Below are 15,179 nucleotides of genomic sequence, written 5' to 3' on the forward strand. Positions count from 1 at the left end.
ACATGAAGCTGAGCTGCGATTATTAGCCAACCAGCTGCCACCGTAATGCACTTTCGAACGAATCCTCACCGAACCGAAGCGAAGCCAGCATTATCCCGGGGGCTAACAAGGCATAACGCTGGAACGGAGTGCACTGCACGAAGCAAAAGACATCCGTGAGACGCGATCGTGAATTGAAAACGCTCTCCGAATTATGTTATCCTTCGTCCCCCGGAACGGTGTGCCGGCGTTGTTTCTGCCGGCGGTGGTAGTACGCTCGAACAAAATCCAACAATCGCCCACGGGTGTCAGGGGTGCTGTCTTAAGACACTGGGAAAGAAAACACCAACAATTGCAACAGCACCACCACAGGAGATCTCTCGCTGCACGGGAGGGCGCAGGGGGAAAACAATTGCCGCAAAAGGTGCACCCTCCCGTCGCCGTGGCCCAAATGGCAACAAACACACAATCCATTGGGTTAACCATATCGGCCAAAAATCGTTACCGCTGGCAGCGGACATAAAAAAACAAACACCTCCACAGGCACGCCACCAGAAGGTTAGGCTAATAATGCGACACCCAGGACCTTGAACAGCCAAACAAAGACGTACGATCCCCGAGTCCCCGGGGGAAAATGTGGCGTGGGAGAACACACGGCCGGAACGCATCCGGGGCAAGCTAATTTCTTCGTTTCACACATGACTTCACCACCACTCGACGGAGCTACGAGCAGCAGAGTTCGGGGAACGGGACAGGATCGTCACCCGGCCGGCAAGGAGGTCCGCTATTGTTTGGTCGATTTGTGTCGTACCACAAGACAGCAGAGAGAACCCACCGGTGAACCACGGCACGCCAGGAGGCTCGAAAAGCCATCCCCCGTGCGTGACATGCATCGGCCGGTTGGATTATCCTTCGGTAGGGAGTGGTGTCCTCGTCCCTGGTAGTAGACCCAACAAAGGGCAATCTAATAAATACAATTACACGTCCCTTTACCATCCTGATGCAGTTGATGTATTGCAGCAGTTTGTTTCTTTGGTGAAATAGATATCGTCCTTCTTTTCCTTACGGCGTTTCCACTTGGTGAATCGATTCGATTTGTCCCCAGGTCATCAAAACCATTACATGATCGCGAATAGGTGCTAAAGGAAGTCATCGGACGTGTGCATCCTTGTCCTTTGGGACCAAACGAAAATTCCATGAAGCACAAGATGTCTCACTGTCGAAGGGCGAAGGAGAGAATCTGCAAAGATAAAAGCCCAATGAAGACACGGCGTTGCGGTGCAGGTCGGGCAAGCAGGGATCACACTGTGCTGTCACCCGGCCTGTGCCATTGTAATGAAGATATTTATTAAATATTTGGAAATGTTTCCACTTACCCCTGAGCCAAAGGAGCAACACAAACACGCAGAGGAATGGCTGAGCTGACGTGTTTGTGGGACTTCAGTGTGCGGGGGTTTCTAAGGATGTCTTAAGCATGCCAAAGACATGATCCCTGTGGACTCGTTTCCCTGGATCGATCGTTATCAGCACCATCATCAAATCCTTTGGCACGGTATGGCGAAATTGTTGAATGCGAAAACAGAAACGAAAAAATGCTCCCAAAGTTCCAAAAAAGTAGAGATCGAAGAAAAGCGCCCGGGTGACATCGCGTAGCTGGCAAACAAACATTAAAAAAAAACCGAACGCCATCCCGGTCCGGTAATGTACGTACGTGTCCTTCTCCCAGGGAGTGGCCGATGAAGGATTAAGATAAGCGACGAACCCCGTTGCTTTGTTGTGTGTTAGAGCTCTTTATTCCTGGTTCCTCCCTTGTCCACGTCTCCTGTCGCACAGCACGTGAAATCGAAGGGCTTTTGTTTTACGATCACGAGCATCGAGCTAATGCACTGTCGTTTGTTTTTGTTTGGCCACACGTTTCGCAAGGACGACACTGTGGCTGGTGGTCCTTGTGGCGGTTCGCTGACAGCTGCCAGTGTCCCTCCGGCGGGAGGCTCAAATTCCCGGAGCTTAGCTGTCGCAAACAATAGACACTGAGACGCTGGATTCTTGTTTCCTCGAAAGATACCCGTCAGCGGGTTTACATCTTTCGTTTCTCGAAGCACTTACAGTGGTTATACCATCTAGATGAACTGATCTATTTTCGTTATATGGTACAGTTTATAAAACGAAAGTAAGTAGATTTGCGAACTGATCGCACATCGATAGCCAGTGAGTTTCATGTATGAAACTACACACATGTACGACTATCGGACGTAACCGATCATGACCGATCAGTTAGTTCAATTGAGCAGATCATACAGATCGTTTGAATGGAGATAGACGCAAAAAAATAAGTGAAAAAGAGCAAGTTAAATAGAGAAATTTGAGTTTAACACACTTATGCTTCGATAGCTATCACCTAATAAACCCGAGGTACATTTTTTCACAGATTCAATTAGTGTATTGTTGAACATAACTTACTTTAAGTTAAAATCCAATGAAACTAAAAAAAAGCCTTTTTGTGAAAAGCATCCCAACCAAACCAAACCGTTTCGGAGTACAACATATGTTAAGGAAATAATTTCTTTTGATTTACTGTTTAAAACAGATGGTTTCTTCTGTTACATTTTATTACATAATGATTCGTTCCATCACATCAGGTTCACTAAACACTGCGTTCGATAAGTTTCTTTGACGATCCCTTTTTTCTCTCTTCCTGCATTTGCCACATTTTATACAGATTGTAATAGTCCCACATTTATGTTTATGGCCCTGTAACGATGCATTATCTTCGGTGTATAGATATTTGCTTACTATTTTACTTTAAAGACTTTTTAACATTATCTCATTACCTTTCCGCTGACTGTAAGGGACGTTTGATGAAACGTCGCTGCATCTTGAGGATCTTACTGTTATTTTATAATTGTTTTATATTTTATTTCAAATACTTAGTACCTCTATTGAGACGTGGATAATGTTCCACGTGCCTTCATTCTCATTCTCTCTATGTTGAGGTTCAACAATCACACCCAGTTCTTGCGGTTACAGTAGTGTATCGGGACCTGTCCTTCCCTTTGCTTTCCTGTGCTACGATCAATACCCTAACAATCGAATACACACGGAAAACGATAAGGTCGTGCGAAAGGGAAAAATGAATGCAATGTAATAAGTGCAATTTGTTACACAGTCACTCGTATAAACGCGTTCACTCGCACGCACGGGGTTCGCCAGTTTTTTAGCTCCCGTATGTGCGTCTGTATTTATAGTGCAACCACGTACACTTGCTAAGCTCGACACCGGGTTTTGGTGTGACGCAGAACTCCCCTCGGTTTTATTCGGCAAATCAGCAATGAAGCTCCTCATTTGGTTGATCAGAGAATAAATAACAACATTAAAACGGGTACGAAGGTGCGGGAAAGGAATAACGAAGATTATTATCGGGTACGGATATTAACGGTAATAAATTATGAAATTGCCTTTCAACCATCCAAAACAAATAAACGAATCGGAGAATGCCTCAAATTAGGTGCAACCGCAGCAGGCCAGCGCAGAAAGGACACAGGCGTATCCCGATCATGTGAGCTACCAAAGTATCGTCTCGATTTTAAGGGTGGTGGTTCATCGATAAAGTTATTATAACTTAAATTGCAACAATTTATTAACGGTAAGCTCCTGCGTCCCTGCTAGCCTCGAGGACTGTGTCTCCGGCAACACGCGTAGGTCTTAAGAAACGAAGGAAAATTCGGCTGCAGGAAACCCATTGCACATCGCTGGTACGGCCAGCGCAGAAAACGAAGTAGTTTTTGACGTTTTGTATCGACCTTCCTTACTTCGAAATCATTTACATTGGCGTGTAAAATGGTTTGATGTCTTCTAGTTTCAAATTAAGTCCACCGTTGACCGTTGTGCTCATGGTTGCTGTGCTCGGTTTGCCTTTGATGGAAAATTATTTGCAAGAAGATAATAAATTACATTTTTAGATAACTTTAGAACTGTCCTAACCACATTAAAGCTTTGTAGCGATGCAATCGAATGTTCAACCGACAGTTAAAAATCTACTCACAATACTTGTCATCAGCATGAATACGAATGTGACTGTTCAGCGTGCTGGACTGACGGAACTGTTTGCCGCACACCGCACACTCGAACGGTTTTTCGCCGGTATGAATTTTCAGATGGTTCGAAAGTGTCCCAGTTTGACGGAACGTTTTGCTGCAGTACGTGCAAGCGTATGGCTTTTCACCTGGTACCGGATCGGATAGAAACATTGTTTGGAAAATCGAAACACGATGTAATCCACCAGTCAACAGGTCATGGGAAAATCGGAAGTGGGCGGGAGAGGTGTAACCATTGACTTACCTGTGTGGATTTTTATATGATTCGCTAGTGTCGTCGTCTGGCGGAATTCCTTTGGACAAATGCTGCATTTGAAGGGTTTTATGCCTTAAAGACAGAGGTTAGGAACCTATCAGGTCAATATTGTCTAGAGGGGAAGGAGGGTAGAGAGAAGCTGTGGTCACAAGACAGGGAACGTTACTTGAAGATGATCATTAGAATGCGGTCAGTTGCATAAATAATGTAACCGAATATAATTTAAATAGGGCAAAAATACGGTTTTTATTATTAGGGACGTTTGAAAATAACATATCACACCTTCAAGATAATATTCTTTGTTAGCAAAAAACTAAAGAAGCTATTTTTTAACCGTTCTAACATGTGCAATGACAGAGACAAAAAAAAATGATTAGGAACCGTTGTGTGGTCCGAGGCAAAAAAAATAGTGTTCATTTACTTGTTCATCACAATGATTCGATTGTTCATCACAATGATTCGATTCTTTAAGTCACTCTCCCGAAATTTAATCCCAAACTGGGATTCGAATCTCTAATAGGGAGTTTGAGATTCGACTCGCTATGGCGACTAGCAATTCTTTTACCCACTCTTGGCATTCGATTCCTTATTTGAGATTCGAATCCCTCTATGGGACTTCAAATCTCTCCGAATGTCTAGAGGTGAAAGAGGCCACCCGGTTCAAAGCCTCTATAAAACATATTTACTACTACTACTCTCCGAATGTCTATGACGACTAGCAACTCTTTTACTCACTCATTCCAATTATCTTTATAAGTGTACCGTGGATGCGGTGGTAAAAAAGCGAACACACCAATAGAAGCATACAATGGCGCATATGAGATATGTACAGGAATTATTGTTTCTCCTTCAGATGACCTGCCGGACAAGCTTTGTGAAAAGTGCGTAAACCACCTAACGATATGGTACGACTTTAAAGTCAGTTGTAATAGCACTGAATAACATATGCGTAGGCTTAAAAAGGAATGGCCTAGTTATACAAATCGAGAATGTGAGGAAGAACCAGCCATGGATCTGCTATACGAGCTGGCAGTCCACCAACAAGCAGTTGACAATGTGTCCGTGAACGATGAACTGTTTGTTGGCTCTTCGGAATTGGAAACAGTGGTCATGCTGCCTACAGAAGACAATTCGAAGGTGCAAGCTACTAAGGAACTGTGCTCGGACTACGAGGGCAAGCAAACAACGATCGATGCTCTAGCCATTCTAATCGGCCATAGTTTCACTGCGACGAGTGCTACAAAAAGAGGTCACCTACAAAGGCAACCTTGGTCGGCACCAGGCAGCACACTACAGAAAATCGTTCAATTGTGATATCTGCTTAAAACGATTTGCGCAAAAATATATGCTAATAATACACCGCTATATCCACGAAAACATCAAACCAAAAAAGTGCAGTATTTTTGGCGCAGAGGTCGTGCGAAAAATGTCACTTAGCCGCAGGAGTTGCTTGCTGTAACACCGGCGAAAACATTGTCCAAGGTCCATGGATCGAAAGCCCTACTGAGAAGAAAATTCGCCAGTATTTTACGATCGCATGATGAAATCATCTCAGTTCACATGAATTATTTTTCCAACCTTTTTTTCGTAAAAATTACAGAGAAAGTATGAGTAAAATACTTTCTCTTCACCTTCTTATAAAATGAAATAAGTCAACTATCTCAACTATTCCACGACGAATAAACTCAGAAAAAAACAATTGGGTCCAAAAAGTATGGAAATTAATTAGAACTTATATCAGACGGAGGCAACAATCTTGCCTTTGGTTCAATAAAGAACGGTGATGTAGCAAGGTATGAGGCTCTCTATGTTAGTTGCTGAAGCATTAAAATAAAAAAAAATATACAGTTACTACCAAATATGATGGTACAGTGTCGATTTGTTCGTTTAACCCCGATTCTCTTGGTCAATTCTCATCGTAGCCGTAAAATTCTAAAAGCATATGATAGAGGAACTTGTAATGCTTCAAATAAGCCTCGAACGAGATTTTTATTGGCCAAATTGGCTTAGTTTTAGGCCATTAACTGAAAAAACACCATGTGGAGATCTCACAAAAGTCATGGTACACCGTTTAGTTCCTCTGGGAGTTTCTTGAAACTTGTCAATTAAGCATAGGTAATTATGTCATATAGGGTTCAGGACAGCTTGCAAACTTGTTTCACACGTAACTTCCTTGGAGTTCTCAATTTTGTTGCGAAATGGACGGGTCAAGAAAGGAAACTGGCGTTGAATTGATGAAACGAATTCATTCCCTATATTGCAAAGGATATTCGATGCGAAAAGTTGGTGATATAGTTGAACGGACACATTCTACAGGCCAGCATGTCATCGACAGATGGCGATAAGAAGGAAGAGTGAAGAATGGTCCTCGAATGGAGAAAAAGAATATTAACAGCAAACGATGAAAGAATAATTGTTCGAAAAGTACGGCAAGAACCAACCGCCAGTACTCCAAAATTAGCCGAAGACTAGCAGGACACTATTTCTAGGTCGATTTCTGCTGAAACTATCCGAAAAGTGTTAAGAAAACATGGTTTAAATGGTACGATAGCACGATAGAAACCTTTCATATCTGCTACCAATAGACAAAAAGATTGGAATTTGCTGAAAAAAATATGTTCATCAGCCCATAGAATTTTGGTCGGACGTATTGTTTACTGATGAAACCAAAATAAATCTTTTTGGTAGCGATGGGCGAAAAATTGTGTGGAGAACGAAAAATACGGAGCGAGATGTGAAGCATGTAATACCAACCGTCAAGCATAATGGTGTAAACGTTATCTTATGGAGCTCTATGTCCTCAAACGGAGTAGGAAAAATGGAATTCATCGAAACCACGATGTACAAAGTGGTGTATTTAAACATCTTGAAAAACAACGTCAAAGAAAGTGCGGCAAAACTGCGACATCCAGCAGTTTACTTTTATCAGCAGGATAACGATCCCAAACATACTGCGGGTTTGGTGCGGGAATGGCTGCTGTATAATGTCCCCAAACAGCTGAAAACGTCCTCACAGTCACCGGTTCTAAATGCTATGGAACATTTGTGGCGTGAAGTAAAAATCTGGGTCCAAAAAAGTCACCCGACGGGTAAGAGGGATCTTAAATGAAAAATAGCTAGAGTTTTGGAAAATATCGAACCTGAATTCCCCACCAAGTTAGTTGCTTCGATGCCTCGTCGCTTGAATGCTGTTATTGATGCCAAAGGAGGCCAAACGAAGTATTAAAAGGCGGTCAATATATCCTTTTTAATCATAGTTCACATCGTGTACCATGACTTTTGTGAGATCTCCACATGGTGTTTTTTCAGTTAATGGCCTAAAACTAAGCCAATTTGGCCAATAAAAATCTCGTTCGAGGCTTATTTGAAGCATTACAAGTTCCTCTATCATATTCTTTTAGAATTTTACGGTTACGATGAGAATTGACCAAGAGAATCGGGGTTAAAGGACCAAATTGACATTGTACCTTCATATTTGGGAGTAACTGTATATAGAAGAATGTGGAATGAACTCAGAAAAAAACAATTAGGTCCAAAAAGTCTGGAAATAAATGAGAACTTAGATCAGACAGCAGCAACAATTTTGATTCGCTAAAGAACGGTGATATAACAAGGTATGATGGCCCTCTATGTTAGTTGCTAAAGTATTAAAATAAAAATAAATAAAAAATAATAATAAAAATGGAATGTTAAAATATAATAATAATAAAAATTATAACAGCGAAATAAAAATAAGAAATGATAAAAATGAAGTTATGAATAAATTTCCAAAATCATGGACTAGTGCTCTTGCGAAATAAAATTGAATGTTTGGGGAACTTACAAAATTTATCGTCCGAATGAATCCTGATGTGGCTGTTGAGCGTGCTGGACTGCCGGAACTGTTTGCCGCATACGGAACATTCGAACGGCTTTTCGCCGGTGTGTATTTTCTGGTGGTTCGAAAGGGTGCTTAGCTGACGGAACTGTTTATTGCAAAAGTTGCAGTTAAAGGGCTTTTCGCCTGCGAATTTGGAAAACAAATCAACACACTTGTTAGTCTCGGAAGCCGCTTGAAGAATACAAAAGCGTGGGCTCCGCCTTACCGGTGTGAATTTTCAGATGATTCGATAGTGTGGTCGTTTGGCGGAATTCCTTCTGGCAAATGGTACACTTGTACGGTTTTTCCCCGGTGTGTATTTTCATGTGGTTGGTCAGTGTGCTCAGCTGACGGAACAGTTTGTTGCATTCTGAACACTCGAACGGTTTCGAGCAGTTAGGAATTTTCATGCCAGCACTTTCCACCGCCTGTTGTGACATTGAGCTGCGATACGTTTCTGGTTTCTGCGCTGCCAATGTCCACCGATTCAGTCTTCCGCGGGGTCGTGGGAAAATGCAATCTAGGAGCAGTAGAATGCAGTGGCTACTCTGTGTCCACGTGTGGTTTCTTTCGCGTCGTTTAATGTACTATCACAGCCATCGGGTCTATTCGGATGTTATCATTTCATCGAGAGTTCATGCTATGTTTGTGGAACAAATGCATCAAAAGAAAGTAACATTATGGAACAATCGTCAGCGAAACTTGCGGCTGGTTGTTATGAAAAGTGATACATGACACAGGGAACCAGCGCAGGCACGACTAACCTCATTCATTCGTTCCGATTGCCCAAGTGCAATCCAAGAGGAAAAACCAAAATGTGACCTTCAGCGGTGAACACTTGACCGTACCTGGCGCATACCGGAGATCGGAACAATCCTTAGGACATCGAACGACGAACACCGGTACGGGAACACACGGAAATTACACCTGTGAAACCATTCGCAGTATTGCCGGATGCCGTAATCGCACACACGACGGGCTGATTCGTTGGTGCGAATTCCGCGACGAGTTCCACATGTAGGGCACATAGGATGGCTCCTGTCTTTAACTGCACGTTCGATTTACCACATTTTTACTGCCAGCACCGGGCATTAGCAACCGAACGGACATCCGGCGACCGAAAATCTTCCGTGAGCCCGAAACACGCGAAAAAACAACACGCCGAATTGGGCGATTCCAATTTTTTCGTGCTCTTTGACAGTTGACAGCTGAACAGCTGAGAATCTTGGGTACCGGGAACCGGTTCTTGTTAGCTTTGAATTAAGTACCTTGGTCAGTACAGTTTGAAGCAAATTGAACCGGTTGGAACGGTGGTATATTTTTTTCAAAAAGGGTTTTTCTTTATTGCTTTTATTATTTTCTGTTATCAAATTCAGCCTACTTTAGCTATTATTTTTATTCTCGATGCATTGATCTAACGAAAATATTGTACAAAGATTTCTATTGCTTTAGGCGAAGGGTTCAATTTGAAAATAATGCTTCCATCCGACAGCAATTCGTCCAAACCAAATGCTATTGCAATTTTGAAAAATTAACTCATTAAAAGGCCCAATTTCGAATTCACCTCTTCACGATTTGATGTTATTAATGCTTGAATCAAACTTCGACACATTCAGAGACCTGTGAACCAAAATTACATACCAAGCGAGTAAAAGGAAAGGACATCCGATGCCGAGGATGAAATTTGAGCAACAACTCAAATCTCATTAAGGTCACGCTGGATAACCATGCCAGGTACGAACAATTGGCATGTGTCATGAGGGGCAGAATGTTTGATTATGTTGCTTACTTTTCCCTCCTTCAAATGGTCTTTCCGAAGATTCGGGATCATTTGCTTCGAGAGGCGTTTTTTGTTTTGTCGGATGACGAGATCAAGATCAACGAAAACTTCGGGACATCCGCCCGACACCCGATCCGGCCCGTGACTTAATGATTGGTCATTACGCGTGTAATTTCTAGCCATGTAGGTTATGATTTTGCAACCTGCTCCATCGCCGACCGCTCTAACCTACCCTTTGCTTGGTGGCGCACGGCCACTTTCCGGTTTCGGATGGCTCCGAACCAAGTCCACCTGTTTCCTGTAGATCTTTAGAAGGTTTTTTGGTGGTTAGAATTTTTAAGTCGCCGGCCACGAGGCTTCGAGGGGGCACCACGTTAAGCCCCGAAAGCGTTTGAAACCGAAACCATTCACCTCGCTTCGGTACGAGCGGTAAAAGTGTTCAAACAAAATCCGTGGGAAACCCCTCGTGGACGAAGAATGCACGATAAACATATCAAGATTTCGAACCCAATGAAAGTCAACTTAACGATCAAGTGCATGCACCCGGGAAAGATCAACAGGTTTGTGGTTGGCCAAAAAAAATGAAAAACAACCAAGTGCTCCACTGCCCCGAAACGCTTTTTCTTCTTCGCCACGTTCCACCACCTTCGTAATGCCCGTTCAAATCGTCTTGCCAAATAAAGGATGGCGCGCACCTGCAAAGCGGAGGAATTCGCCCGAATCTACGAATTTGCAGTGGGAAATTGAAAAGTTTTGCACTTTGCACCAATCCAAGAAGGGCGAACGTTCCCTTCGGCCGTTCTGCACTGAGGTGCACTTGTTGTACGCACCGAAAGTTCGTTGGCCACTGATTCATCCAAAGTTGATCCTGCGGGGCAACAATTCTTCCCAAGCGAAGCACAAGGAAGTAAAAAATAAAACGCGCCACTTGAAGAACAATACTTAAGGCACTTTCACCGGCCGATAGATTGACGACGACGATTGCACGATTCCAGGTCGCCCGCCACCGGACCGGATGCCGGCCGGGGAAAGCCCTCGAAGGTAGAATGGAGCCAACAGGGAGGCTTATGTAATTATGATTCACTTGCGCTGCCACAATCGCTCCCGGCCGCGGTTTATGTTGTTTTCGTGCCGGAGCGTATCCCACAACCGTGTGGACCTTGTGGACGACGAGTTCGACAGAGTAATTGTTTAATCGCCCGAAAATAAAAGCAATCAAACGACGGACCTTCCAGCGTCCCTTTCTGCGCTCGTGTTGGCAAAAAATTTCGCCAGAACTGACTCGGGGTAATGTATCCTGGTCGGTGTCACAGTCCAGAGCTCATCAGCAAACTTAACTCTCTTCTGCGACGTGTAATTTTAACCTTAATCGTGTGCCATCAGGAATGCATCGCACGAGCATCACGTTGCACCACATAAAAATTGAAAGGTTATTCACTTTTTACAGTTAGCCTGCGGGTGGTGGGAGAAAAGAAAAAGCAATCCCTCAGATGAAACGTTGTAATGCGCCAGGAGAAGGATTTTTTTTGGTGGTGTCCAGATTTGTTGATGACCTTGTTGAATTTCGCGCAAATCGAGCATAATTATTTCACCATTTCCGGTGCCATGCGAGCCACTTCAAAGTGTCCAAGAAGGTGAGTTTAATTTAAAAGTGAGGTGAAAGTATCTGGCAGTAATAAATGTATGGTGCATAAGGCCGAACATGAATGGTACTTTTTTTAAACGACTTAATAACAATATTATAACATAACAGACACGCATATCATGAGTTCTCTATTATTTCAAGGATTGTGGATGACTTTAAAAAATATTTTACCTAGTTTATTTCACTGAACAATAAAGGTTTAGTAAGAGACTTAATTGGTTCTGCCAATATTGGCCAAATATTCATCCTTTGTTATCAATTGCTGCCATGTTTCATTCGCCTTGCTCTATTTTTTTATCAAGCTCAGTGCTTTTCTGCTCTAAATGATCCTTTTCCTTCCTTCCTTCAAATTCCATTAATTCCTGTTCATAGCCGCTCTTCGGTAGCCGCTTATCAGCTTGGTAAATTTTATAACATCATAATCGCTTGGAAGGTTACATTTGAGAGTTCATTGCCAATATAGTCCTCCCTAGCGCGAGATCGATTATTTTACACTCAAGGAGGTACAATAAGCTATCATTAAAATTTTTGATCTAGCTTTAAGAATCAGAAGGACTTTTATATGCTAGTTAAAGTGTTTAGCATACTTCTCATAGCTGAGATGTTACAATTTTTAAATGTATGTATTCAATACTGTTGAGAATTATGGAACATCCAACCCGGATGATATAAACGTAAGAACTATGTTGTTTGACATAAGCTGATCCTGTCCAGTCGTGTCAAGCCAGTTACACTCACCACACGTGTCGAACACCACGTTTAATCAAAAGTCCAGTCCATAGGTTACGGGCCCAGCACGCTTCCACTGCGCCACTCTGCTTCGTCAGCTTCACCATCGGCGGACATGTCCAACCGACGTTTGGCAACACTTGCAGGGTGTGTAATTACCTCATCCATAATGCCCGCAAAGGTTTGTGGCGGTGTCAGTGCTAGCGTTTCATAAATTGTCAATCCAAAGACGAAAATATCCGCCTTTACACTAATAAGCGCGGGGTCGTCCCTATGTAGCGTGCGTTCGGAGCCTTTACGCGGTCCAGGTAGCCTTTGTTGTTTAACGGAACGCTTACGCCGAAGTCGCAAATCTTGGCATTTTCAAAATCCTCGTTAATCAGCACATTAAAGGACTTCAAGTCACCGTGGAGGATGTGTGCGTCTTCATGGAGGTACACTAGCCCGCTTAGCACATCGATGGCCATTCTATTGGCCTTGTCGGCCTCCAACGGACCCGCGTTCTTTTCGTATCGTTTTTCCAGAATGTCCACGAGCGATGAGTTGCAGTACTCTAGCGCGAGAAAACTACGGCCAACACCTATTGTATTGTATTGTATTGTGCCTCTGAAACCTACTATGTTAGGATGTTTGAGATTTTCCACTATAACTGCTTCCTCCGACAGACGCTTGTCAAACATGGCTCTACCACAGCGTCGTCCCTATGTAGCGTGCGTTCGGAGCCTTTACGCGGTCCAGGTAGCCTTTGTTGTTTAACGGAACGCTTACGTCGAAGTCGCAAATCTTGGCATTTTCAAAATTCTGGTTAATCAGCACATTAAAGGACTTCAAGTCACCGTGGAGAATGTGTGCGTCTTCATGGAGGTACACTAGCCCACTTAGCACATCGATGGCCATTCTTTTGGCCTTGTCGGCCTCCAACGGACCCGCGTTCTTTACGTATCGTTTTTCCAGAATGTCCCCGAGCGATGAGTTGCAGTACTCTAGTGCGAGAAAACTACGGCCAACACCTATTGTATTGTATTGTATTGTGCCTCTGAAACCTACTATGTTAGGATGTTTGAGATTTTCCACTATAACTGCTTCCTGCGACAGACGCTTGTCAAACATGGCTCTACCACAGCGTCGTCCCTATGTAGCGTTCGGAACGCTTACGTCGAAGTCGCAAATCTTGGCATTTTCAAAATCCTCGTTAATCAGCACATTAAAGGACTTCAAGTCCCCGCGGAGGATGTGTGCGTCTTCATGGAGGTACACTAGCCCACTTAGCACATCGATGGCCATTCTTTTGGCCTTGTCGGCCTCCAACGGACCCGCGTTCTTTTCGTATCGTTTTTCCAGAATGTCCCCGAGCGATGAGTTGCAGTACTCTAGTGCGAGAAAACTACGGCCAACACCTATTGTATTGTATTGTATTGTGCCTCTGAAACCTACTATGTTAGGATGTTTGAGATTTTCCACTATAACTGCTTCCTGCGACAGACGCTTGTCAAACATGGCTCTATTACTCGGATCCCGTGCACTGAGCATCTTGATCGCCCACGGTGAGCGTTCCTCGGTGGTTAGATTGCGCTTCACGACATAAACTTGCACACCGGTGCCATAACCTAGCGTCTTCACTAACGGTGTTGGCGGTGCAGCGACCCACAGGACCGGACTACAGTTAGAACCAGCCGTGTCGCCAGGCACCACCGTGCAGCTAGCTCAGATCTCTCTCTTCTAGATAGATCTTTGAGCTCGAATAAGTGTGGGGGGATGAAGCGACCCAGCTGGCCCAACAGCTAGCCAACTCCAACCGTCTCCCACCTCAAGCCACCAACCGCCAGCCAAGAGCGCCAACAAACATCGACGTCAGCAGAGAGAACACTCCGCAACCACGGAAGCTCGCTGGGCATGACACATCGCGAACGCGCGCGGCGAAAGCGCAAACATCACGTCAGCAGAACACAGCCAGGGTCGGAACCCGCATTGTCAGCAGAATGCAGCGTCGCACCTACGACACGCAAGCATCGATCGGTAGGATCGCATAACAATGACAACCGGCTCGGCCTGGTTACGAGTTGACCTGATTACGTATTGAGTACAACGGAAGAAGAATTGTTGATCGCGGAAGTTAAGATGTTGTTCAACCCAAGCACAGCTGATGACAAAACATCACAGAAACATCATGACCAGGGGGAGGGGGCGGAGAGCTGAGGGGACAACAGGGATGGCTTTAGTATATAAGAACAATCAACTGTTGAATAAAGGTTCGCAATTTTGACCTGGAGGTGCCAGGGTTAAGGTAATCCGTGTGTCGCGTTTAATTTCAGGTCTTTTAAGTCCGCTAGTTGCAATCCTTTAAGTTTTCGCGAAGTTAGAGTGAAAGTCGTTAGGAGCCATTCTGCCTGGCCGCTCGACTTTCTGTTCAGCGGCAATTCCATGACACTCGCCTCCAAGTCGCAGTTGGCCGGATTTTTCTCCGACGGCATCAACTCGACGCTCTTGTGCTTGTTAAGCATCTCCAGCATCGACAGCTTCCACGGTGTTTCATTTTTGTTCATCTTCCAATAACTCGTTCTTTATCGACGTTTATTCTAACTTTGTACGGCTAGTAGCTAGCAAGCTTGTAGCTTCGACGAAAAATGCTTGCCTGAGGCACCTACACTGGAATTTACTGTACTGAAATTGACGATTTGGCCCATAAGGCACGGACAAACCTAGCTAGAACACTTCCTTTCAGTTCGGCGTCTGAAGCGAAAGTTGAGGAAAATGTCATGGCTGTGGCAAACGTGGTCACATGAAGAAAGACTGTCGAAACAAGACGAATGCCGCCATTGCAAATGGATCAAGATCGG

General features: G+C 44.0%; 2 protein-coding genes across 4 annotated transcripts; both read right to left on the reverse strand.

Annotated features, from left to right (window-relative positions):
• Positions 1–2,556: 2,556 nt before the first annotated feature.
• LOC131267157 (gastrula zinc finger protein XlCGF49.1-like) lies at positions 2,557–9,354 on the reverse strand. Of its 3 annotated transcripts, none has more exons than XM_058269941.1 (6): positions 9,037–9,354; positions 8,431–8,828; positions 8,153–8,264; positions 4,318–4,401; positions 4,022–4,201; positions 2,557–3,891 (listed from the first exon to the last, which is right to left on the reverse strand). In XM_058269941.1, the coding sequence occupies exons 2-6, from the start codon at positions 8,626–8,628 to the stop codon at positions 3,800–3,802; spliced, it is 666 nt and encodes a 221-aa protein (XP_058125924.1). In that variant the 5' UTR covers positions 8,629–8,828; positions 9,037–9,354; the 3' UTR covers positions 2,557–3,799. The 3 variants fall into 3 exon arrangements, with proteins under 3 accessions (XP_058125924.1, XP_058125922.1, XP_058125923.1); XM_058269939.1 differs by having other exon boundaries at positions 8,153–8,332; positions 8,415–8,828; XM_058269940.1 differs by having other exon boundaries at positions 8,153–8,332; positions 8,415–8,828; positions 8,953–9,354.
• A 3,042-nt stretch (positions 9,355–12,396) lies between these two features.
• On the reverse strand, positions 12,397–14,885 carry LOC131265151 (lymphokine-activated killer T-cell-originated protein kinase homolog). Its single transcript, XM_058267412.1, has 4 exons — positions 14,743–14,885; positions 13,546–13,999; positions 13,031–13,473; positions 12,397–12,655 (listed from the first exon to the last, which is right to left on the reverse strand). The coding sequence occupies exons 1-4, from the start codon at positions 14,883–14,885 to the stop codon at positions 12,397–12,399; spliced, it is 1,299 nt and encodes a 432-aa protein (XP_058123395.1).
• Between the last annotated feature and the right edge of the window lie 294 nt (positions 14,886–15,179).

The sequence above is a fragment of the Anopheles coustani genome, chromosome 2 (assembly GCF_943734705.1).
Source record: "Anopheles coustani chromosome 2, idAnoCousDA_361_x.2, whole genome shotgun sequence".
Taxonomy (NCBI): Eukaryota; Metazoa; Arthropoda; class Insecta; order Diptera; family Culicidae; genus Anopheles; species Anopheles coustani.